Source organism: Hemicordylus capensis, chromosome 13 (assembly GCF_027244095.1).
Source record: "Hemicordylus capensis ecotype Gifberg chromosome 13, rHemCap1.1.pri, whole genome shotgun sequence".
Lineage (NCBI taxonomy): Eukaryota > Metazoa > Chordata > Lepidosauria > Squamata > Cordylidae > Hemicordylus > Hemicordylus capensis.
The window spans coordinates 3,259,626-3,284,141 of record NC_069669.1 but is presented as its reverse complement, the minus strand read 5'-3'; the positions used below and the strand labels follow the sequence as shown (position 1 = coordinate 3,284,141).

The 24,516-nt window shown below is 45.6% G+C and overlaps 2 protein-coding genes across 5 annotated transcripts in view; both read right to left on the bottom strand.

Annotated features, from left to right (window-relative positions):
- Window positions 1-1,197, bottom strand: part of SLC5A10 (solute carrier family 5 member 10) — a 73,968-nt gene extending 72,771 nt beyond the window's left edge. Inside the window, exons 1-2 of the mRNA XM_053277175.1 lie at window positions 1,138-1,197; window positions 190-294 (exon numbers count right to left, since the gene is read on the bottom strand). Of these exons, the coding sequence (XP_053133150.1) occupies window positions 190-285 (96 nt within the window). The 5' untranslated portion in view covers window positions 286-294; window positions 1,138-1,197. The remainder of the gene's footprint in view (window positions 1-189; window positions 295-1,137) is intronic.
- An 8,674-nt stretch (window positions 1,198-9,871) lies between these two features.
- PRPSAP2 (phosphoribosyl pyrophosphate synthetase associated protein 2) overlaps window positions 9,872-24,516 on the bottom strand; it is a 17,226-nt gene continuing 2,581 nt past the window's right edge. For 2 of the 4 annotated variants that reach the window (XM_053276255.1, XM_053276254.1), the window contains exons 2-12: window positions 21,212-21,332; window positions 19,805-19,956; window positions 18,429-18,481; window positions 17,058-17,124; window positions 15,749-15,921; window positions 15,216-15,331; window positions 14,712-14,767; window positions 13,679-13,827; window positions 13,106-13,176; window positions 11,280-11,426; window positions 9,872-10,974 (exon numbers count right to left, since the gene is read on the bottom strand). In XM_053276255.1, coding sequence (XP_053132230.1) covers window positions 10,816-10,974; window positions 11,280-11,426; window positions 13,106-13,176; window positions 13,679-13,827; window positions 14,712-14,767; window positions 15,216-15,331; window positions 15,749-15,921; window positions 17,058-17,124; window positions 18,429-18,481; window positions 19,805-19,923 — 1,110 coding nt within the window. In that variant the 5' untranslated portion in view covers window positions 19,924-19,956; window positions 21,212-21,332 and the 3' untranslated portion in view covers window positions 9,872-10,815. Of the gene's footprint in view, window positions 10,975-11,279; window positions 11,427-13,105; window positions 13,177-13,678; window positions 13,828-14,711; window positions 14,768-15,215; window positions 15,332-15,748; window positions 15,975-17,057; window positions 17,125-18,428; window positions 18,482-19,804; window positions 19,957-21,211; window positions 21,333-21,622; window positions 21,774-24,516 lie in introns of those variants that run through there. The other 2 variants (XM_053276256.1, XM_053276257.1) reach the window with 2 other exon arrangements.

The following is a 24,516-nucleotide window of genomic DNA, read 5'->3' as shown; positions in this document are numbered from 1 at the left end:
ATAGATTAATTACGCTCTGTGTGATTAGACTAGATTAGAGCTGACACCAAAATAACTGCAAAATTGGAATTCAAAGAGAATTTTAGGGTTCTTCCCAAGGAGAAACATCTAAAAGTCATGTTTCAGGGCAAATCACATCCATGATTGATAGATATTATTTTGCCAGCCAATGGGCCAGCAACCACTCACAGATATCTTGGTGAAGATGGAAAGCAACAGAGACAAGGACGAAAGATATATCCGGATTCTCTCTCCGCCAAACCTCCTCTGGAGATACTCCGGCATGGTGACAATCTAAGGAAAAAAAGAGTGAGAACCAATGAACAATAGCAGGTTCCCAAGAGGTACTGAGAAAAAGGCAGCATCACAAGCTAGATTGCCAAAAAAAACCCAGCTGAAACTTGTTTGTAAAACCAGGTTTGTAAACAACCACTCTCCTATGGCGAGTAAGAATCATCTTCCGGTGACCAGGCAAGGGAGTGTTTGCAAGCTGGGGACGGTGGGCAGGGGTATGGTAACATTTGTGGATTATTTAGAAGTCTGTTTAATTTTTATTTATGCAGCCCTATCATGTTGTATGGCTCTTTACAAAGTATACGAATATGACAAATATCTATATACTGCTTTTTCAACCAAAGTTCCCAAAGCACTTTACATTGATATAAATAAATAAAATGGTTCCCTGTCTCCAAAGGGCTCACAATCTAAAAAAGAAACATAAGATAAACCCCAGCAACAGCCACTGCAGGGATGTTGTGCTGGGGACGGATGGGGCGAGTTGCTCTCCTTCGCTAAATAAAGAGAATCGCCACTTTTAAAATGTGCCTCTTTGCTCAGTGAGCAGGACAGGTCCCTAAACACCAAGGAGCTTACAGTCTAAAATGTGACAAACCAGGACAGAGTGGGTTTTGGGAACAAAGAGATTGTTCTGGATCTGGGAGTGGAAAGGAAGCCAGTGCAAGGATTTAAGGAGGTACTTCCCATGGTCAGAGACTGACAAGAAATGTGAATGATCCGGGCAGCAAAGTTCTAGATTGCCAACTCTGGCTGAATCTATTCATGCAGATTCCTGCCCCCACCCCCAACAATATTTCTCCAAAATTATTTGGAGAAAGGCTAGGCCCTATGTACACTTACCTCTGAAGAGATGTAGACCGGAACAAACACCCACGCCAGTGCCAGAAGCACATAGGTGGCCTAAAGGGAGTCAAGAAATTATTATTATTATTATTATTATTATTATTTTACATTTATATCCCGCTCTTCCTCCAAGGAGTCCAGAGTGGTGTACTACATATTTAAGTTTCTCTTTCACAACAACCCTGTGAAGTAGGCTAGGCTGAGAGAGAAGTGACTGGCCCAGAGTCACCCAGCTAGTATCATGGCTGAATGGGGATTTGAACTCAGGTCTCCCCGGTCCTAGTCCTAGATCCAGAGAAACCAAATAATGAAACTGTAGTTCTACATCTCAGCCAGACCTTGCTTCTGAATGGCCTGTGCATCATTCACAAACCAATTTCTGCTGCAGATGGAGTTCCAGTGCATCAACCTTTCACTCCAACTATCCTAATGACCACTAGTGGCATTGCGAGCAAAGGTAGTTAGTTAGTGAGGGTCCCCTTACCTGTCCCTGCTTTGCCTCTTCTCTATGACCCCTGCCTGGACTCCTCAGGTATTTCCTGTAGCGAGTCAGTTCTGTTTCCTTTCTCCTTGGAGAGCAGATGGTTGCATCTCTCTCTCCCCGCTCCTATTCACTGTGTAGCTCATAGTTAGGATCGGTCTTTCCTATCTCAAATGTACTTAACCTAGTCAATGTTATTCACTTTATATTGCACGACAATCTCCATGCTTGTTCTTGACTAACTGCAACAATAAGGCTCTGCACGACTTCGTAATTGGACCTCTTGGTGCTTTGCTAAACAATCACAAATTACAACCATTTCATTGCGTAGAGATTCCCAAGCATGGCTCTCTAGATGTTGTTGAACTACAACTCCCATCATCCCCAGCCCCATTGTGGCTGGGGATGATGAGAGTTGTAGTCCAACCATGTAGTCCAGATGGATCTCCATCTGGAGATCCGAGTCTGAGAACCCCTATAATAAATAATAACTATTTTTCTGTTGATTTGGCTGCAAAGGAGCTGTTAAATATCCACTCTTTTAAAAAATCCATATCTCTAGGAGTTTTTGAGTTGAAGCAAACAGTGCACTAGTGAGGGATTCAGGGTCTCTGAGATTAATGAAATTAATCTCGTTACAGAATTTAATGTTGTGGTCATTACAGAACTCAGACACCTTCTGTGCACACCTCAGTTGTACCGCTGCATTACACATAATGCCCCCCCACAAAAGGTGGGGGGATATAAAGTGGGAGTTGTCAAAACACCTCTATTAAAAAACAACAACCCAAAACTATAACTCAGTTGTGGTACTTGACCTCACAGTAAAGTGGTTCATAAAAGCACAGAAGAGCTAAAATGGCCCTGAGCCATTTTGGAAGGGCAGTATACAAATCAAATCAATCAATCAATAATGGATAAAATTGTGGTGCAAAGTGATTGATTCGCTCATTAAACAAAAAGGAACTCCTTACATTCCACTCAAATCCAGCCACGGCTACGCCCCCTGCAGCTGCGGTGCCGGCCAACCCAATGAAGAGGCCTGATCCTTCACTACTGGCAAACAAGGATGCTCCAATCTGTGGGTCAAAAACAGAAGATGCTATGAGGACATAGTAAGGTAGCTGCCTTCTGCTGAGTCAAATGAGAATCTAGCTCAGTATTGTCTACTCTGACTGGCAGCAGCTCTCCAGGGTTTCAGATGGGAATCTTCCCCATCCCTACCTGGAGACGGTGCTTCTGGGGACTGAACTGGGACCTTCAGCATGCAAAGCAGATGTTCTCCTATTAATTTGAAGTCCTTCCCCTAAACCTATGAAGCTTTCTTCTACTGAGTCAGACTTAAAACCTAACTATATTTCAAGAACATTTGTATTTTAAACCAATTTTTTAAAAATCCCGACTCCAACCCTTACATTAAGCCTGAGTGAGCACCCCCAAAAAGGGAAATAAATATCTACTTACTGGCCACCATGCGATGTTTCTCCCAGCTAAAAAGTAACCGCTTACTGTGTTCCTGTTTGCCCTGCATGAAGTCTAAGAAATAAAAATCGACAACTAATTAAGGGGACACAATCCAAAGGATACAACTGGATACAACAAGGATACAAAAGGATACAACAAAGCAGGGGTTCCAAGCCTCGGGTCTCCAAATGTGGCTGGACTACAAATCCCATCATCCCCTGCCACAATGGCCTTTGGCTGATGGGAGTTGTAGTCCAGCAACATCTGGAGACCTGAGGCTGGGAACCCCTGCTGTAGTGGATTAATTGTCCAATTAAGCTTACATCTTCAATAAGGGGGCCAACTTACCCACACTCCTACAGCCAAGTTTAAGACAAAATACACCACCACAACGACCACATCAGAGACAGTGAACTGTGGTGTTGGAGTGGACAATCTGGCATGGGAATCGCTCTCCATGGCCGTCCCGTCCTGGCCCAGCTCCGAGAATGACCCAAAGATTACGGCAAGACAGTCTTTTATGTGATCATTTTGAGTGACTTGCCGGGAATCAAGGAATTGATCATTAAACAACCAGGGAGCAGTGCATTCTTAACTCTGCAAGTGGTTAACTCTGCTCTGGGCCTGCTCCCCTTTCAGCTAAATGTCAGAAGCTAACACATGGTTAATTAACACTTTGAAGGTGGGCTCTTGTGTTCCACCTTCTGTCCCCTTCCCAACCGTCTGACTGCCCCATAGCTGAACATTGACCCTCGCCTGAGCGTAGCGTGCTACGTAGCTTTGTGCAAAGACCTGTGGGTCACTAATCCAACACAGGCATTAAAGAGGGGAACAGAAAAAGGTACCCTCTCTCTCTCTCTCACACACACACACACACACCCCAGTTCAGAACTGGAATCCACTTTCAACCCCAATGTGCAATTAAAAAACACCCCACTTATGCAGAAAAACCAGCAGAGACTAAAGGGTCTGTGTATTTTCTTTATAGACAAATCCAGGAATTAGCAGAATTTGAGAAAGAGAGGACCCCTTGTTAAAGCTGGCAAAATTGGTGGGAGTGGAAGGACTTATGCTGCCATCAGTAGCTTGAAATACTTTGGAATTTTTCTGCACTGTATCTAAGCTCCTTCTCTGTGGCACATATGATATAATTTGATGGTGTTTTTGAACCTTATACAGCCATATATATATGCATTGTATGGATCATATAGTTTCCAAACTGAATACATACACATATGTTTCCAAACAAAATACAAAGTGCTGGTTATTACCTATAAAGCCCTCAATGAATGGCTTGGGTCCTGGGTACTTAAGAGAGCGCCTTCTCTGTCACGAACCCTGTTGCCTATTCAGATCATCTGGAGACGTCCAGTTAGGGTTTCTGCTGGCTCGTTTGGTGGCGACTCGAGACCGAGCCTTTTCTGTGACTGCCTCAGGGCTCTGGAATGTGCTCTCTGTTGAAATAAGAGCATTTCCTTCTCTGCTTGCTTTTAGAAAGACCTTCAAGAAGTACCTGTTTTCCCAATTTTAATATATGTTTATCTACTGAGATTGTTTTATTTTTTAAATGAATTTGAACTGTTTATACTGTTTACATTTCTTATGTTTTAACTTTGTACACCGCCTAGAGATGTCTATATCAAGTGGTACAGAAATATGATAGATAAATATGATAGATAAATAAATAATAACTAAATATAGTATAGTTTTATGTTTAGTTCTCTGTGAAGTATGTCCTGGCTGTTGTAATGGACATACTGCAAACCTTAATGCTGTAACTTGGATCTTGAATTTATAAATAATGCGAACCATGTAGAATGATGTCTTTAAAACAAAACAAAACAAAAGCCTTAAAAATCCTAAAATCCCAAACACCACTTGCTTTTCTGTTTTACACACCACCACAGATTTCTGTCCAGCACCTTTGGACTTTCCACACTTCCCCATTTCAGCTCTGTAGAGATTGTCCTCTTGTGAGCGACTTGCCTTCTTTGCAAATGCTGACACTCTTTGTTAATGTGTCAGCCCTTTCCTTAAGAAGTCACACAGCTTGAGTTAATAACTCTGGGGGGGGGGCATGGTGTTTCTTTGACACTTTAGACCCACTCGGCGGAGGGAAGCGTTTAAATTCTAACCCAGGGCTTTGGGCACATTCTCTTTGTGTTCTCCCATGGCTCAGCTGCTGCAGGGCAAGGGGGTTTAAAACAGAGAGTGATTTCGGCAGGCTTCCTGTTGAAAAGACATTCGAAGTGCACATCTTAAGCAAGGGCAAGAGGTCCCAGGAGGACATAAGTAGCTCTCCCTCAAGTAGTTCTAGTGAAGGATGATGAAAGCTTTTGAAAGGTGCACAACACTGTAAGACATGATGCACACAACGCCGCACCTAGGTCATTTTGGAGCCTGGACCTAAAGGCCTTTGGAGGATCCCCTGCTTTGGAGCCCCCTCCCCCCACACACTGTGACACACGCAGTATTCTTAACACATTGGGCTCTAGAAGGCGCAAACAGCAGCAGAACTCACAAGAATGTTTGCATATAAAACAGGTCTATTTATGCCACGATGCATTAGCAGAAACATTTCACCACACAACTTAACATATTCCCATCCCTCATATATATGCCCATCCCCCATGCCAGGGGGGGCACCGCCCAGGACAGACGAAGAAGGATATGCAGGCCCCCCCAGGGGTGTGGAGTACCTCAGCCTTTAAGTCCAGGGCTAAGAACACCTATGGATACACAAGTAGAGCCAGCGTGGTGTAGTGGTTAGAGTGCTGGACTAGGACCAGGGAGACTTGAGTTCAACTCCCCCTTCAGCCATGAGACTTGCTGGGTGACTCTGGGCCAGTCGCTTCTCTCTCAGCCTGACCTACTTCACAGGGTTGTTGTGAGGATAAACTGAAGTATGTAGTGCACCGCTCTGGGCTCCTTGGAGGAAGAGCGGAACATAAATGTAAAATAAATAAATAAATAAATAAAGAGCAAACATACTTAGAGGTCATTCACACCATCAAAAACTGTGTTCCACCCGAGTTTGGGAGCTGTGTGTGCTCCCAATGTTCGGTTGTGTGGAAGTAAAGTAGGAGGAAAACTTGGGCAGCTTTTCCTCCTCCCTTGCTTCCACACAATCACTTCTGCCCAGGTTTTCCTCTTACCTTGCTTCCACACAACTAAAAACTGGGAGCACACACACCTCCCACACCCAGGTAGAACAGAGTTTTTGATTGTATGAATGACCTCAAGGGAACGTAGCAAGCTGCCTTATACTGAGTCAAACACTTGGTTCATCCAGCTCAGTTTTGTCCACACAGACTGGCAGCAGCTTCTCCAAGGTTGCAGGCAGGAGTCTCTCTCCCTGCCTTATCTGGAGATGCTGGCAGGGATTGAACCTGGGACCTTCTGCGTGCAAGTGCTCTTCCCCATCCCCTGAGAATATCTTACAGTGCTCCCTCATGTAATCTCCCATTCAAATGCAAACCAGGGCAGACCATGCTTAGCCAAGGGGACAATTCATGCTTACCACCACAAGACCAGCTCTCCTCCTTACATATGAGTCCTGTCTTTCTATCCAAAGGTCAGCCTGTACCTTCTGCAAAGGGGCAGCAACTCTTCTGTTTGACACCCCCCAAGCAGCTTTTTAGATGGGGCGGGCGGTTCTTCCTTTCCTGCCCTAAACCTGCTTGCATGCAGGCTCTAAAAACCTAGTCAGAGGCCCCTAATTTAGATGGTGGCCCTTTTTATTGAGCAGGGAGACCAGCATTCCTTCAATCCGTGCTGCTGGAGTATCCCTTGGGTTTCTTTTTACACTGTGAGCCCCTTGCAGACAGAGAACCATCTTCTCCTGGCTTTTGCTACGCAAACCACTGCGGGAACTTGTGTGTGTGGAAAAGCAGAGTGGCCAGCTGCTCACTAAATAATAAATGAGCATACAAAGGTCAGCCTCGTTGAGTGGCACCTGCTAACTGGGCCAAAGGGCACCTTTTCAAAATGGCAGCTCCCTTCGGCTTAGCAGGGGGAGAACTGCCCCTATCCGGCAGTGGGAATCCCAGGTGTAAAATACTCAAGGAAGCACACTGGGTCATGGAGTTAGGGATACTTATATCCCAAAACGTGCCTTGAGGGCACATTTGTTTTGTCCTGCTCTGCCGAATAGGGGAGCCCAGACAACCTTTTAGCCTACTTTTCAGTAGGCTTATGAGATCACCTGGCATTCTGTGTGTGTGCCCGTCTGTGTGCTCCCCATCAACTTCGCAATGCCTGGACCACTATGAACCAAACTGGGTAGAGTTGTAGGGACACATAGGGAGACCTCAACAGCATAGTTTGTGATGACGTCATCTACTCGATCCAAGATGATGGATGCGTAAACTCTTGAGGTGCATGTGGGTTAACTTGTGAACCACCTAATCGATTTGAACCAAATTTGCTACAGCTGTAGACACACGTAGGGATGCCCAAATGGCATGGTGTGTGATGATGTATCAGTTTCAATTCAAGATGGCAGTCACATGAACGTCTGATGAAGAGACAGTGAAAAAAAGTAGGCTGATTAGTTCTTACTAGAACAACTTGTTCGGAATGCATTGTGTCTTAGTCCTTCCTGGGTAGGAATGTGTGTGAATCGCCTATGGCATTCAAGGCTGATTGTGAGGAAAACTGGAGTGTGCAAGTGTAAAGAATATCCTGTGCTGGGAAGGGCTTCCCAATAATTATAGCAAGAGTTTCAATGGGCACCTCTTCAAAGTTACATCACCAACTCATCCCTATTGTAATAATGGAGTCTGTTTTATCTTCCTTGCCTTTCTGGCCTGAGTGCTTCATTAACAACAGGTGTTAACTCTCTTGCAAGAAGAGGGGAGTTTAGATTTCATTCCAAGGCTGGAATGATCTTGAATGCCAGACACTTGCAGTAGCTAGTCCTGGAGTCTGCTTAGTCAGGCCCCCTCACAGAAAGAAGGAGTGTGGAACTAATCCCCTTTCCAATTTGTGAGGCCTGTAGCCAAATCTAGGGGCAAGCAGTCCACTGCCAACAAAGCAACTTGTCCCCATGTATAACAAACTGGGAGCTCACATTGTGGTGCAGCTCCTGAGCATAGCAAAAGCATTTCCGAGCCTGGAAATGCAGTTGCAACCAGGGAGGCTTCTGGGAGCGGGCAGAATAAGCTCAGCTGATAACAAGAGGTAGAACTATCCTACCAGTTCTACACGCTTCAAGGCAACGTCTTTTATAGAGCTCCTGGATTCTGAGCTCTTTTGAGGAAAAGTTTTGTCTCCTTCACAGTTTGTCTGACTCTCCCTGGTGAAGGAGAGAGAGAGAGAGCCGGCTTCAGCTGCAAAGTGAGGCCTTGCCCCTGGGTTTATTCGGGCAAGGAGGCATCTCACTCTAAAGGACATCCTCCTTTGGGCAGGCAGTAGGGCCCTCTTCTGAAAAATTCTCCACAATGCCAGAGCCCTGTCTTGCAACATTATTCAGTCATGGCACACAAGCATGAACCCTAGCAGAGGGAGAGTTTCTTGGATAAAACAGGTGTCAGGGAGTTGGTAAAGGAGCTGAAAACTCATCACAAATACAACCCATCCCCTTTTCATCTAGGGTTAGCTCTAAGGAGTGGGGTCATTCAGTGTTGTGCAGCATAACATGGAAATACTTCTGTGAGTGAACAGAGGCCACAGATTATCCAGTGCTGGTTTCCCAACTTGTGGTACTGCAGACGTGGCTGAACTACAAATCCCATCATCCTCAGCCACAATAAATTGTAGCTGGGGGTGATGGGAGCTATAGTTCAGGCACAACGACAGTACCAAAAGTTGGAAACCCCTGCTCTGGTGCATCGGATGGTGGCTCTCTCCAGAGTGCTCCCTAGAAACCTACTGAGGAATCCCACGCCTCTCAAAGGCATTCTCAGACAGAATTCCATCTGGGAAAAGTTCAGTGTTCCTGGTTTGAAAAAACCAACCAGCTCCACACAACTCAGGACAGTAGCAGAGGTTAGTTAGGAACACAGGAAGCTGCCATATACTGAGTCTATATAGCTCAGTATTGTCTTCACGGAGTGGCAGCAGCTTCTCCAAGGTTGCAGGCAGGAATCTCTCTTAGCCCTATCTTGGAGATGCTGCTGCCAGGGAGGGAACTTGAAACCTTCTGCTCTTCCCAGAGCGGCTCCATCCCCTGAGGGGAATATCTCACAGTGCTCACACTTCTAGCCTCCCGTTCATATGGAACCAGGGTGGCCCCTGCTTAGCTAAGGGGACAAGTCATGCCCGCTACCCACAAGATCAGCTCTCCTCTCCATCAAGGAACTTCCTTTAACTTCTGTGGGTCTTTTGGTTATACAGAGATGAGCTGCTATAGTGTACTGACTAACCAAGGAGGACACCCAGCACCACACAGATCTCCTCAACAGAGGTCTCATTTCCACAGCCATTTTGGAGTAGCTAAGAAACAGTCTGAATCCTTTCTGGGCAGTAGCAGAGGGTTCCTACTGATTCTTATCTCCATATCCCAGTGCAAATGACAAAGGGCCTGTTTATCTCCTAAAACCTGCCTGTGTGCTAGACAAGGATCTAAAAGAAGAAAGGGGATTGGCAGCAATCACAAATACTGGCTGGCTAGTGAGCAAAGCCTACATTGTGGGTCCCTGGTCTAAGCTTCAACAGGGTTCAAAGAATTCACCAAGCGACCCGACTAGCTACCTGTTCTCTCATCACTATCCCCCTGCCCCACAAACACACCTTGTGCAGATAAGAAACACAGCACCACTGCTGAATAAACGTTTCCTAAAAAGCTCACACAAAAACAAAAACCTTTTATTCTTGCGGCAGAAAATAAATACCGGTGCATATTTCATATGCTTTTCCTATAAAAGCACTTCTACAAAAAAAATGTCACTGAACTGCGTACAACAGTGCAACTTTTTCTTTTTTGGCTTCTCAGATGCAAATTTTATACAGTAGCTACATTTTTTTTAAATTAACCCTTTAAAGCACTTGTAAGCAAGCTGTTCTGGAAAACAGGAATGTCACGTGAAAGAGTCACGATCTTCAACCTTCTGTGTGCGCGAGTTGTATTCTTAGGGCCCAATCCTCTGGGAAATTCTCTTGTGCCAGCCTCCCTGAAATGAACAGCAGTTGCTCAAGAGCAAGGCAGAAGGCCTCATTTGCTTTTGTGGTTGAGGAGTTCCACAGGACGCAGGGCTAGTTTTCACTTACAAGCAAGTTTTACCCCAGGCTGGGAACCCCCCCGTTTACAGGCAGATGGAGATCTAGAAAAAACAAGTATTTATGAGAGGGGCCTAAGCATCTGACCCAAAGAGCTAATCCACCGATGGAATCAGCCCCGGGAGACAAAGCTGTTCTTCCAAGACCGTGCAGCTGGAGTGTAAACTACAGTTTCTTTCATACAAGACTTGTGCAGGAGGAGAACTTCCCAGAGGATTCCACCATTAATAAAGAATGCAGCTAGCCTAATGACAACAAGAATTTTTTTCAATTTTTTTTTTGTTCTTTTTGTTAAAGTCAATTTTTCTCAAAAAATGGCAAAGAAAAAATAGCTCTGGAAATTTCATCTACTAAATTTAAACCACTGTGGGGGCAGCGAGGTGGGGAGGGAAGCAACTAAACAGTAATGGGTTCCATCGAAATACAAAGTTTAAGCCACAAACGCTTCACATTTCTGTACATGTCCAGTTTGGCCCCTGAAATTATCATCGTTTAAAGCCTGGAAGGAGGGATCAATCATCCAAGCCTATATTCCTGAAAAGGTATGACATCGACTCCCCATTGTGGATTCGGCGGATGGCTTCTGAGAGGATCATGCTAATATCCACAGTCTTAATTTTGGGGCACTGGAGTTTTTGTATCTCGTGAGGAATCGTGTTGGTGACCACCACCTGGAAAGTGAAGCAGAGAGAAAAGTGAGCACAGAATTCAGAAGTTGCAAGTTCCTCAAGACAGATCCCAAAAAGGATAACAACCTTTCTTACTGCATGTTGCTCTTTTGCACCATGAGATTAAGCAGAACAATTTAGTAAGCTCCGTTGGATGGCTTACCAGAGGAATGACATAACAATGGCAAACACCATAAGGGAGGAAATGCCCCCAGCTTCAATGGAGCTCCTTCTAAGCATGCACCCTTCTGATGACACTTATTTCAGAAACAAAGTGATCACCTGGGAATGAGCCCAGTGCTGCTTACCTCATCGATTGCAGACTCCTCTATCAACCTGGGAGCATCCGAGGAAAGGAGCCCGTGGGTGGCCATTACAAAAATCTTGTAGGCGCCTCTTTCTTTGAGTGTCTCGGCAGCGGCAAGGAAGCTGTCGACGTCATCTATGATGTCATCCTGCCCAAGAGGACATGGAAGAGTTAGCCAAGAAGCCACAGAAGAGAAAAGGAAGGCCCTTTTGGGGTCAGGCTCCCTCTAAAGCTTGTAGGATGCTTGTCCTACCCAGTGAATGATCGTATGAGCGACTCTAGTTACTTCCACCAAAGAAGTTCAAAACTCCTTTGGAAGCTTCATAGCAGATCACAGAAAAAACTAACAAAATGACCATGCTGATTCCCACAGGCATACCAGGAGTGTTTTAATTTTAGGATCTTAAGAAGCTTAACGAGGCACAGAAAATATTTGCTTTTAGAAAGCCTTGCTGGCCCAGAAACCAATTTACACCATTCCATGGGAAGTTATTCACTCCAAAACTGTCTTGCCCAAACTTTCAAAATACGAAAGTCGGCTTCTCCTGCATCAACATTTTAAGAAGTTCACCCTTTCTGAATGCACAACTTTTTCAACATCTGCTAAACTGGATTAATTTCAACTCTCCTCTTTCTAGGCAGTACAAATGGCAGGTTGCTTTATCATAAAAAGCAGCAGTTGTTTGAGTGCACACCAGATGGATGCACTGGATTAGCAGCTCAGCAAAAAAACTCCTGGGGTAGAGAACAATTATCAGCAATCACATGTTGCTGAAAATGTTCACTTTGAACCAGAAGACTGGTACAGTGAAAAGGCAGCCTTGTTAAAACAAACCTGGCTCATTAAAGCAAACAATTATATCTCTCTCCTTCTACTAGAAGACTTTTGATCATTTTAATTATGAATGTAGACAGAATGTTGGAATCAACAGCTGGAATTTTGGCTTCCAGCAAACCTGAGAGATGTCCCGAATGAAGACAGAACTGGTGTTCAATTGTCACCAGAACTGGTGACAGCTACGCCAGACAAATGTAACCTACAACCTCTTCCTATGCAACAGCATCTTCAGCCCAATTACTACCAAACCTTTTAGGACCTAAGAGCCATTTTACACCTCAAACTCCGATACAAAAGCAGCATAGTTTAAAATGACAAAACATAGGTGCAATGTCATGGCTGAGTTTTCCTGCACTAAACACAAGATGCTTGGGACATGATCTTTTCCCAAATGCTGCTTCTGGATATATGGGAAACAAATATGGCCTCTTAATTGTGCAGGATTCATGCATGTTTTTACCCCACTCATATTTTGCCATTTGTAGCTGTGATACCTTTGGCACCTGATTTCAAGACGTAAAACATGAATTGGCTCTGAAGTGTCAACAGATTGTATATAAGATGGAAGTATGAAACCTGTCCATAAGTGTTCCTCTATTAAAATTGCCTCACTCCAGCAGCAGGAATGAGGCTACATGGCCAGGATAAAAGTTCTCAAATTGCCTTGCTTGGTATTGCGAAACACCATCGCTCAAAGAGTCCTGTAATTTCAGGCTAAGGAAGTGAGAATAGTTTCAATTCAAACCAGAGAGTTACATTCAGAACTGCCTTGATAAGGTTTCGGTTTTTCTGAATCAAGGGGTTATTACTGAAACCCAGGATCAAAGTGGCATCTAACTGGACTTCTGCCCTTGGATTCCTTAAGAAGAAAAAACCCACACACACCTCAGAACGGAACCATTCATGATACACTGCTACCCAACATGCGTCCTTCAAACATTAAAGGCTGTTCAAAATCCCCAGGTTACTGCATCAAGACAGCTACATACCACGATGATGGCTATCCTTCCGCCTACATCTCCAACAACTGTGATGGGAGGTTTCTCTTTTGGAATCAGCACTAAATAAAAGAGGGGGGAGGAGAATGCATCATAAATCTTTCACCTCTTGGCATTCTTCACCTTATCTACAAGATAGTATAAAAGCTTTAACTATTTCCCTTTTAGGTGGTCCCTGCTCCTTAAAGGTACCCACCCCACCGCTGAACTGTCTGAACGCCAGACCTCCAAACCAGTTTGGTGGTCCATAAAAGGACTGCCAAACCGGTTTATGCACATCCCGAATGCCCAGTATACATTCCGAATGGCTGTAGTGCACTGTGTAGTGAGCCCTCCTGGTGTCTCATGCACAGATCATGGTGATTACACCGCAGAGGACTTCAAGTCTGCATCCTCCATAAGTGGAACTGGGTGTGGGGGAAAGAAGTCAAATGCTGACAGATTTCCCTCACTCTTTCTAAAAGGATAAATGCATAGCAGAGACAGAAGCAGTGACATTTTCTGGCAGACAATCCATGTGATCTACCCAGATCAGCAGAGACGCCCTCACACAAGGTTACTTACTGGGAATCTCTAAGCTGGGATGAATGGCAGCGACGCTCTTGGCGGTTGGAGGGGAGTGCCGGCCATCCACCAAGTCAGACTCTGCATCTTGAGCCTCTCCGTGTATCACAGCAATCCCCAGCCTCAAGCGCTCGGCAAAGGATTGCGCCCTGCGGACCAGGGCAAGACAGCAGCGCTAATTACGAGGCTCGTCATCGTGCAAAAAGTCAAACAGACACAAGCAAGCAATAAAGCGCAGGAGGCAAGACGGCATTCCTATCCCAGGACTCTTATTCATAATAACATAAGAAAAAGACCTGCAGGATCAGGCCAAAGGCCCATCCAGTCCAGCATCCTGCTTCACACAAACCAGGTGCGTCTGAGAATCCCACAAGTTGGGGGGAGGGACGCCTCCCCTTGGTGTTCCCCAGCACCTGGGTTTCAGGGGCATGCCACCTCTGATCCTGATGGAAAATTACAGCTATCCAGACTACCAGCCATTGATAGCCTTGCCCTCCATGAATCTGTCTGATCCCCTTTTAAGACTGTGGCAGCATGGTTTAACTACAAGTTGTGTGAAAAGGTACTTCCTATTGTCTGTCCTAAATCTCCCAACACTGAGCTTCAGTGGAGGGCCCCCGGGGTTCTAATACTATGAGAAAGGGAGCAAAAACTTCTTGTCTCTATCCACTTGACCCACACCATGCATAATTTTATACACCTCTATCATGTCCTCTCCCCTTACCTCACCTCCTTTCTAAACTGAAAAGGCCCAAACATTGTAGTTTTCTCATAGGGGAGTTGCCCCAGCCCCTTGATCATTTTGGTTTCCCTATTCTGCTCAAAAGCAACCTCTTTGGGCAAGTATGGAGAGATTAATGGAATAATCCATTCTCAGTACCATCTTGCATTCTTCTAGCCTTCAGTCCCAAGACAGACAAAAGGCCATTTCACATACTACACAGCAAACAATCTACAATGCAAGCTACAAAAGTAAAAATTAGTTACTTGTTGTACCATGACATGGTTCCAGACAGCAAAAATGACTACCCACCTCTTTGCAGACGCAGGAGATTTGGCCACAATCACAGCATTCCTATAGTCTGGAATCTAAAGAGACACGCAACACTGTTAAAACCCTCAAATGTGCAGCAGAAACTTTCAAGATACAGTACAGCATAGGAACAACAAACTCCCAACACAAAACAGAAACACCACTTTCTCCCTTTACATTAGGTACGTACCCAGTCCCTTTCCCCACTAGAGAACATTCAATGCAAGGCTTGGATCTACAGAGTTTATACAAAGGCCCCTGTGGCTGGGGATGATGGGAATTGTAGTCCAGAAACATCTGGAGACCCACAGTTAGAAACCCCAGTTGTAGGGCTCAGATGCAGAATTCTAAAGCCAGATGGACTATCAAAATAGTAGGTATTATTATTATTAACATATTTTTATACCACCCAAAACTTGCATTTCTGGATTGCAACTCATTCTAATTCTAATTACTCATTCTAATTCTAAGTGCATCCCTGACCATCCCTCTTGCTTTGCTCACCTCTTCTTGGATGTACTGTAGTAGGAATGGAGATGCTCTCAGGTTGTCGACTGGGACATTGAAGAACCCTTGGATTTCTTTTTGATGCAAATCCATGGTGATCAGATGAGTTAGACCTTTGGGGAAACCAACATAAGAACGACCTCGCTGGATCAGGCTCAAGGTCTTCCAAGGCCAACGTCCCGTTTCCTACAGTGGCCCACCAGATGCCTCTGGGAAGCCCACAGGCAGGGGATGGGGGCATGCCCTCTCTCCTGCTGTTGCTCCCCTGCCACTGGTATTCAGAGGCACCCCCTCTCAGTATCTGGAGGTTGCGTGCAGGCATCAGGTCAGGACTACTAGCCACTGACAGACCTGTCCTCCATTGACAGACCAAGAGAACTGCAACTTCAGTGCCTCTTCAACTGTGGTTTTGCTTATCATTGAATAGTTGTGGCAGATATTAAAACATACTTCTAGAACAGCTTTGATTGAGGAAATTTTTATCCTATACATTTTATTCTTAAGAACAGCTCCCTGCTCTACATTCTTACCAGCCTTGCACATCATCGATGCCAGCAGTTTGGAGACGATGGAGCCCCTTTTCCTCATCTTGCACTGCTTGCTGTAGGGGAAGTAGGGGACCACGCCAATAATGCTTTTGGCACAAGACGTTTTGCAGGCATATACCATGATCAGGAGTTCCATGACGGTCGTATTCACATCCCTGCAACAAGGAGGCTCCAGCTGGGTATCCAGGGTCCAAAATAAATCTCGCCTCTGACAGATTTAAACATGAAGCCCTTCATCCATCGGAGAAGGAAGTTGGGAGTAGAAAACCATTGCCCAGAAATTCCCAGGAAAACTGCTGCACCATATTTGGTGACTTGTTTGAAGGATTACTTCTATTTTAGAAATCAGAATTAGAAAAATCTATTACATTGTTCAAGCAGTTAAAGAGATACCATTTCCATTTAACATTTTAAAAGCAGCGTGAGGCTCTGTCTCTCGCTCACTTTACACCTCTGGCTTGTATGCACCCGCTAGAGAGGAAAGGAAGGCCATGACTCCACTAGGGCGTCCAGCAACAGGTTGTCTTTCTTCTGCTATAGGCATCTGGCTAGGAGTGGAGTTGGACATTGTCACCAGCCCAACCCTGCCCTTGGCCAAGCTCTGCTGCAGAGCAATGCAGCGACCAGACCAGACCGCCTCCCTCTTCCCTAAAGCAAAAACAGGCCAGGGGAGTGCAAAGAGAAACCAATAGGAATCAGTACAGAGCAAGATACGAATCAGAATATATAACAAGCAATGTATCCATGAGCTATTTTTATCCTAGTTAGAGGCTTAAAATAACCATTCCAGTGTCTGGCTTGAGTACAGCTACTTTGATCAAAGCTTCAGCCACCGATGAGCTTTAGGTGCCTACATGTTAAGCCAACATCATTCTGTACTCCACTATAAACAACTTTCTCCAAACAAATACAACTTTAAAACATTGCATTGAGAGCAGCAGCTTCCCTGGGAATTTCTGGGTTGGGACTTCTTCCATATGGGCTTCAGAGAATCCTACTCAATTCGGAACTAGGGAGGGAGTCCTGCTTTGTTTTGGACCAAAGCCTTCAATCTACTTTGGTCCCACTTGAAGCCCAATGAGATGGCGCTTTAATTCAGACCAAGTTGGGCTGAAGCCAAATAGATTCCGGAAGGTTTGCACAGCTTTAATGGGCAGTACACAGCAAAAGGCTGCAGACATCTGAATATCGAAAAGGGTTAAAAGGAGTACAAATGAAATGTATCTGCTCTGCACTACCAAAATTGTTTCTCTGCAATGATGAGTACACGCAAAGCACATTTTCTACTCACTTTGAAACGGTCTGGATGATAAAGACGTCTTTTCCTCTTACAGACTCTTGAATCTGCACCCTGGTTTCTGCCAAAACACACAAACATACGCTCAGCAAATCAGCCAATCTTCCATCTACAGATGAAACCACAGTGGAAGCCATCTCAGATAGACAAGCAGGTAATACTGCAATTTCCCATAATTTAAGCTGGAACAGAATTGCTACAGGGGTGTCACCAAAAAAAATGATCTCTTTGCCACAGCTGCAGTGGCTCCAGGTATTGGCACCATGAAATCCCCACATCCTCCATGAAGGTTGCTGGGAATGAGGAATGGAAGAGAAAGACCTGCCACGTGACCACCCTTGAACCACATGGCAAGTACTTTGAAACATTATGCTTGGGTCAAAAATGCATTTTTAGTGGCTCCCTCCACTCCCCTGGTGACAAAACTCTTCAAAAACATTGTGTACCAAGTATTTTATTTATTTAATTATTTAGGGCTAAGGGAGATCTAGTGGTATTCACTAGCAAAATGCCAGCGGTCCATCACCACCAGGAAGGCCCCTTCTCATGCGTTTGCCCGCCTGACTTTGCACAAGGGCGCAGGAGAGCACAGCGCAATCTCACGTGAGAGCAGGCTGCTCCTGAGCTAACCTCGTCCCACGACATCCAGCGGGGTTAAAAACTAAGAACAGCCCTTGAAACGGAGTCTGGAAACACGAAGGCAGTGAGCCCTTACTTTAAGATCACAAAGAAGGCTGCTTGGCTCCATCGGTGCTCCAGACACATGGGGCCTACGATAAGCCACCTTGAATTGCACGACTGAGGCCTCCTCTTCTGTTATCCCCCTCCCCCAGGCTGGAAACCAGATCCAGCCTCTACGGGCCCCTTGGGCTGGCCCAGCAAGCCATTACATGCCTTACACAAAAGCTGCAGCATCACTGCACCATGCAACGTGGGCAGAGTTTGTGGCAACGCTGCTATTTTCACACAGCTGGTCCCCACACTGCAAGGGCAGGATGACAGGAGAAATGCACTGCCCTGGTTATTGGTAACACAGCGAGGGAGGAGAGAATGCCAGAGGGCCCCCTTGCCCGCACCGTGAATGACAAAACATTGCAAGAGCTGGCTCAGGGACAAAGGGATCCCAATCCTAGCTGAAAGAGTAGGGGAGTAGGTTGTAGGGCAGGGATGCTCAACTTTGGCCCTCCCGCTGTTTTTGGACTACAACTCCCATAATCTCCAGCCACAGTGGCCCATAGCCAGGGATTATGGGAGTTGTAGGTCAACATCTCCAGGATGGCCAAAGTTAAACAGCCCTGTTGTAGGGGAAGATGTTTAAGGAAACAACTGCTCCCAAGTGAAAGACCTCAAGAAAGAAACACTTGCCTCTGTTTGGCTCCTGGTAAACCTGAACTTTGCCCATCTCCACTCCCAGGCGCCTGTGGAAAAAGGAAGCAAAGGTCACTACAGGGGAAAAAGACAAGCCAAAACATGAAAAGAAAAACAGAAAAACACCCACCCTTCAGTCTTATGACTGTATAAGCCCCCTGTTTAAGGGTCACAGGTGGGGTAAGAACATGAACTATAAAACAGCTGTTTGAAAGAAGAGCATTGTAATTTAATCCAAGACTTTACAACAAGCAGTGGAGAACCATTCAATAGCTTCGTATTAGAAAAACTGTTTTAAAAAACCCATTTCATTTCAGGAGTGACGGTTGTGTTTTAGCCAGGCCTCTCTCGGAGGAGCTTAAAATGCATACTGGGGGAGACAACAGGAAGTGGTGAGGGCTTAATGTTCCTAGCCGCCTGCAGAATGAACCCTGCGTCTCTGAACTAGCAAGGCAGACTACGGCTGTTCAGTGAGTATTTGCATCCAAATTGCCCCCACTCTCTAGGCGTAGATCCTACTGCGTTTAATGTTAATTGTTGCTAATTTCACAGCTTTTATGTCTCCTTTTGCCTTATGCTGGTCAAAGACCGAAATAACGACCTGATCCAGAGGGTTCATAGTGACTGGGAGTGGAACCAGTCACACACAAGCCTAAGATCTTATCTGGGTGGCCACAGATGGTTAGACTGAGGGCCAGCTGCAGCCAAGCCCTCACACATTGCAAGCAGCGTCTTTAGCAGGACGGCGGCAAAGTACCTGGCTCCTCAACTGCTCCCTACTCTGAAGCTGCCCACTTGGTTCCATTAATCAGCCTTCCCTTCCTTAGAATCTCTACTGCTGATGAGGCAAGCCGCCTTGCAGTTTTGATATTTCACCCAAAAGTGGCCTGCCTCCTCAGCATGAAGCAGAAGGGTCCAAAAGCGTCCAAATCTTCAGCATTTTCTACCCCCATCCCTCCTCTTCCCAAAATCACAGACTTGGGAACGAGTTAAAAGTGCACCAGAAACCAGTGGAGGCCCACAGACCAGAGATTGTGAACCACTGTTCGACACTCCTGAGCCACAATCTCCAAGACAGGAGAGCTTGATTTATTAGATTATGTTTCAGAGTAACCAGACTCGATCAAATGTGAAGATCTGGCTGACAAGAATAAAGCCCAGACTGTACTGACACTGTACTTTAAATGTAACTTTATCTTGGCAAACTGCAGTGGAGCATTACTGAGTAACTTGACAATAACACGCTAATCTTGCCGAACGTTGGGCTGCATTCCCAGGCACGCCAGTACCAAGGTCCCCTGCTGAAAAGCAGCCAGCAAAAGAGCTTTTGTTGTGTTTTACACACACACACACACACACGTGCAATTACTTACTCAGCAATTCTCTTGGATAGTTCCATGCAGGATGGATTGGAATTGGCCGAGAACAGCACCAGCCCGCCCTTCGTCACATTCATGATGGGACCTGTTCCGTCAGGTGCCACACAAAACATCAAACCTTGCTTTGTCTTCCCTCTTTTAAAGTGCTGCAGGAAGATTAAAAGAGAGACCGGCGCCCTTTAAACAACATCCAACAGGAGGAAAACATTTTAAAAGATTGAAGGGCTTGCATTTCAGCATAAATGCTACACCGATGTACACCTTCCTGTACTTTTGAGGACTGCAAATGTTTTGCCTCACTTCATTCATTTGATTTCATTCATTCATTCGATTTCTATACCAGCCTTCCAAAAAAGGCTCAGGGCGGTTTACACAAAGATATAACAAACAAATAAGATGGAACCCTGTCCCCAAAGGGCTCACAATCTAAAAAGAAACACAAGACAGACACCAGCAACAGTCACTGGAGGTCCTGTGCTGGGGGTGGACAGGGCGAGTTACTCTCCCCCTGCTAAATAAAGAGAATCACCACATTAAAAGGTGCCTCTTTGCCACTCACATGTTTTCTTCCTTTATTTCAACTAAACAAACAGCAAGAGATAACAGTGATCCAAATGAATAATTACATAGGTTTGTTTGTTTTTAAGGAGAGAAAAATCCATGGTATGGGGTGCGGGGTGCTTTCAAGGATCAGTTATCCAAAGCGGAACACCTCATTTACACGTTGTACTATGAGCACCACTTCTGTTGCCAACCTTTCAGCCAGCAACTCCAGCTATGCCTTTAATAACCACTTGACATGCACACTTTTGCTGGAAATAAGCATCATCTCCATGTTGCAAAAACTTTCACCAGCCAATGTCTAGACATCAACCTGCTCTTAGAAAGAGGAGCAGGCCAGACTTTCTTCTCATCAAGTGACAGTCCTTACTACCACTAGGGACTATAAATCAGGGGTAACCAGAACACGGATTCATGTTTAGTCCCAGTAATGAAGCAGAAGAACAAACCCTAGGTTCAATATGCACTCCCACCATCAGAGAGAGAGAGAGAGAAGAGAGAAACACAGACTGTGTGTGCATATACATGGCCAATCAGCAACAAGGGCTTTAAGTGTGCTGCTGGTTTGGGATAACTCTGAATTAACCCCTTGTGGTATTCCTGTTCACATCAAAACAGTCCACAAAAGGTTAAGAATTCCTGGCTCCCTCGTCTGCCACTATGTAATTCTAAAGCAGGGCTGCTCAACTTCGGTCCTTCTGTAGACGTTGGCCCACAACTCCCATAATCCCTGGCTATTGGCCACTGTGGCTGGGGATTACGGGAGTTGTAGTCCAAAAAGAGCTGGGGGCCCCAAGTTGACCAGGCTTCTAAAGCAACATAAAGAGACACACAGCTTACAAATAAGGGTGAGACCGATGAAGGAGCTCAGAAAAATTGGCACAGAGCACTACGGCAGTCTTGAACTTTGTTTCCTTGTGGCAAGGCAGCTGAGAGCATCCTTTGACACGAAGCTTTTTACCTGTGGAAACAGAATATATAACTATTAAGAGACAGCGAAGGCAAGACCCAAAAAGCAAAAGACTTCAGTGCAGTGCCTTTATCCCCCAGTTAAAAGCAGCTCCTTTACTACCATACACACGTGCATTTTGGGACACACTCTCAGCAATCTGCTTTTAAAAAAAACCAAATTCCTTTCACAGTATCAGTATTACCCCAGATCAACAGCACTCCTAAAAAAGTTTATTTTTCCACTATCAACATCAGATACCTTATCACAAAAGTGCCATAATAATCAAGGAGCATAACAACCTGGTCAAAACAGACTAGAACGGATCATCCTCATGCCAAAATATCACTGCCGCCTCCTCCTGCTCTCTGGAGTGGCTTCTGTAAAAACACCGTTAGTCATACTTGCATCTGCCAGCGATGGCGGGCAACTGTGTTATTAAAGCTCTTCTCCCAGCCTCTGCAAACAAACCCAATTCAGTCTGTCCAGCTCAGTGGAATTTCACAGCCAAGAGGATGGCGGAGAATCTCATTCATAGGAAAGTCCCCAACCCCCCGCTGCTGCATTCGCCATTCATGCAGATCAAGCCTTGTTCATTATGGGGAAGCTGTCCCGAGGGAAGAAATTCAGATTCTTAAATTCCCTAATTAACCGGAAATAACTCCCAGTGTCAAAAAGGAGAAGCGACTCTTCAAAAATGTACCAACTGAAACAAAAAGATTTTAACACAACACACACGAAAAACGGCAAGCTGACAAATACAGTGTACTCTGGCCAAAACTGATGGAATAAAACGGAGGTCAGCATTGAAGGCACACTAGAAACAACCTATGGAAGACAAAGGCTTTAAGATCTCAAGACCATCTCCTCAGTTTGTCTGTGCTTCATTCGCCAGACAAGTGGTCGCACGCAAGGATTGCCAAATTACAGGGCTAGGAGAGATCCATCTGTTTTACACACAGATGATCCTGGATTTAGACCCCAACATCTCCTGGTAGGGCTGAGAAATACCCCAGCCTGAAACCTTGGAGAACCACTGTCAAGTAGGGATGTGCATGGAACCCCGGCGGGGAGGCTCAAAGGCGGCATGGGGTGCTGCTTCAAGAGTTGGGGAGGGTGCACCTAGCCCTCCTGCTGATTTCCCCCCGCCGGCATCCATTTCCCCCCAAGCCCATCGGGGTGGCAGTGTAGCTCCTTGCCACCCCGCTGCCCAGATATGACCGGAAGTCTCCGATGCACCTACACGTGCCAGCACATGTGCGCGCCCATGCCAGCGCATGGGTGACTTCCAGTTATATCTGGACAACGGGGTGACAGGGAGGTATACTGCCACCCTGATGGGCTTGGGGGAAAACAGACGCCGGTAGGGGGAAAGCGGCAGAAGGGGTAAGTGCACCCTCCCCCACTCTTAAAGCCATACCCCTGCTAACCGGCGGAACCGGTTCTGAGCACATCCCTACTGTCAAGTCAATGTAGACAATGCTGAGCTAGACGGACCAAGGGTCTGACTTTGTATCCTATGAATGTCCTTTTTAAAAAATGTCCCAAGTTCTCTGCAGGAACTCCTGAGCATTTGCCCCTTGACGGGTTCATGCGGAAGACTGGATAGCCAGCAACCCCTACCCTCACCAATCTTATCCCATCAGTTAAAGAGGATCAGTGAAAGGCAACTATTGCATTGCCACATCTGCCCAATGTCTGAACTACAGTTTCATTATGATACCACCACATGGGCAAATGTAGATATGTATGTGTATAAATAAATAAATAAACACACACACACACACACACACACACAGAGCACTGGCAGTGTAATCTACGTTTTCATGCTCTGTTTCTTTCAGTGTCCAGCTGCTTGTTGTCAATTACATCGACTCATAAGTACAACCCACCAAAAAATCCTGACAGACCACCAAGGTCTGCTTTGTCATTCCACACAGACAGCAGAAGATATTTCCCAGAAGGGCACTGCACCTCAGGAGAAGTCACTTATGCAGCATGTTCTTATGCATACTTACTCAGAAGGCAAGTTGCCCTCAGATTTCAGTGGAACTGACTCCACTGAGCCCGAGTAAGTGCATTAAACACTGCAGCTCTAAAGGTAGCATCGCTCAACCAAGGCTGTCCTTAGGGCAAGGCAAGCAGGGCGACCGACCTGGGCCCCACTCTTTTAACCTCCATTGAAATTAACTGGAAGAGGCCCCGCACTGGCTGGTTTGCCCCAGGCCCTGCACCCCACCAGGGCTCTCTAAGGACAGCCCCTGCACTCAACCGTTTTGTAGTTCAAAGTCACCTAAACTGCAATATTAATCCAGCTTCACACACAGGAAGAGAAGAGTGGAGCAGGATGTGGGGGCAAATTAAGCAATGGGTTCAAACTCCCTAAGCAGCAGAATTCCTTCAAGCAACCCCAAGCACCGAGAGTTTAGAGCATCAACACCAGAGGTCAGAGAAAAGCACAAAAACCCCACCACATATTTGCTGTCAAGAGAAGATAAAATGGGTAATATGCATAATTAAGATTCCAGAAGACAACATCTGGGGAGTTACATGGACGTTAAACATGGCTCTGTTTCCACTCAGAAGAGTGTGATCCCATATCAACAAATGCACACCTCTGCGTAAATCATACTGGCCCTTTAAATCTGGAGCAAAACCAGCACATGGGTACTCCCAGGTAACATTTGCTGGCTTCTTATTCCATCAGTCCAGGGCCTCAGCAAGAGAATCTTCCATTTCCTATTTGACGGCAATAAACCCAGCATTGCTAACAACCACAAGACAAAAATGGGAAAATGTAGCTGTAGACACAGTAGGTAGTGGATCTGCTTGGACTTAGATCCTTCACATCAGTGCTTCCTGTTAACAGGGATTTCTTCCCAGATGGTTTTTTAAAAAAACATTTTATATCCCACTCTTCCTCCAATGAGCCCAGAGCGGTGTACTACATACTTATGTTTCTCCTCACAACAACCCTGTGAAGCAGGTTAGGCTGAGAGAGAAGTGACTGGCCCAGAGTCACCCAGCAAGTATCACGGCTGAATGGGGATTTGAACTCAGGTCTCCCCAGTCCTAGTCCAGCACTCTTAACCACTACATCACCATTATGGTTACAACTCCCATAATTCGAGACGAAGGCCATTGCAGCTGAGGATGATGGGAGTTGTAGTCAAGAACATCTGGGGATCCCTTTCAT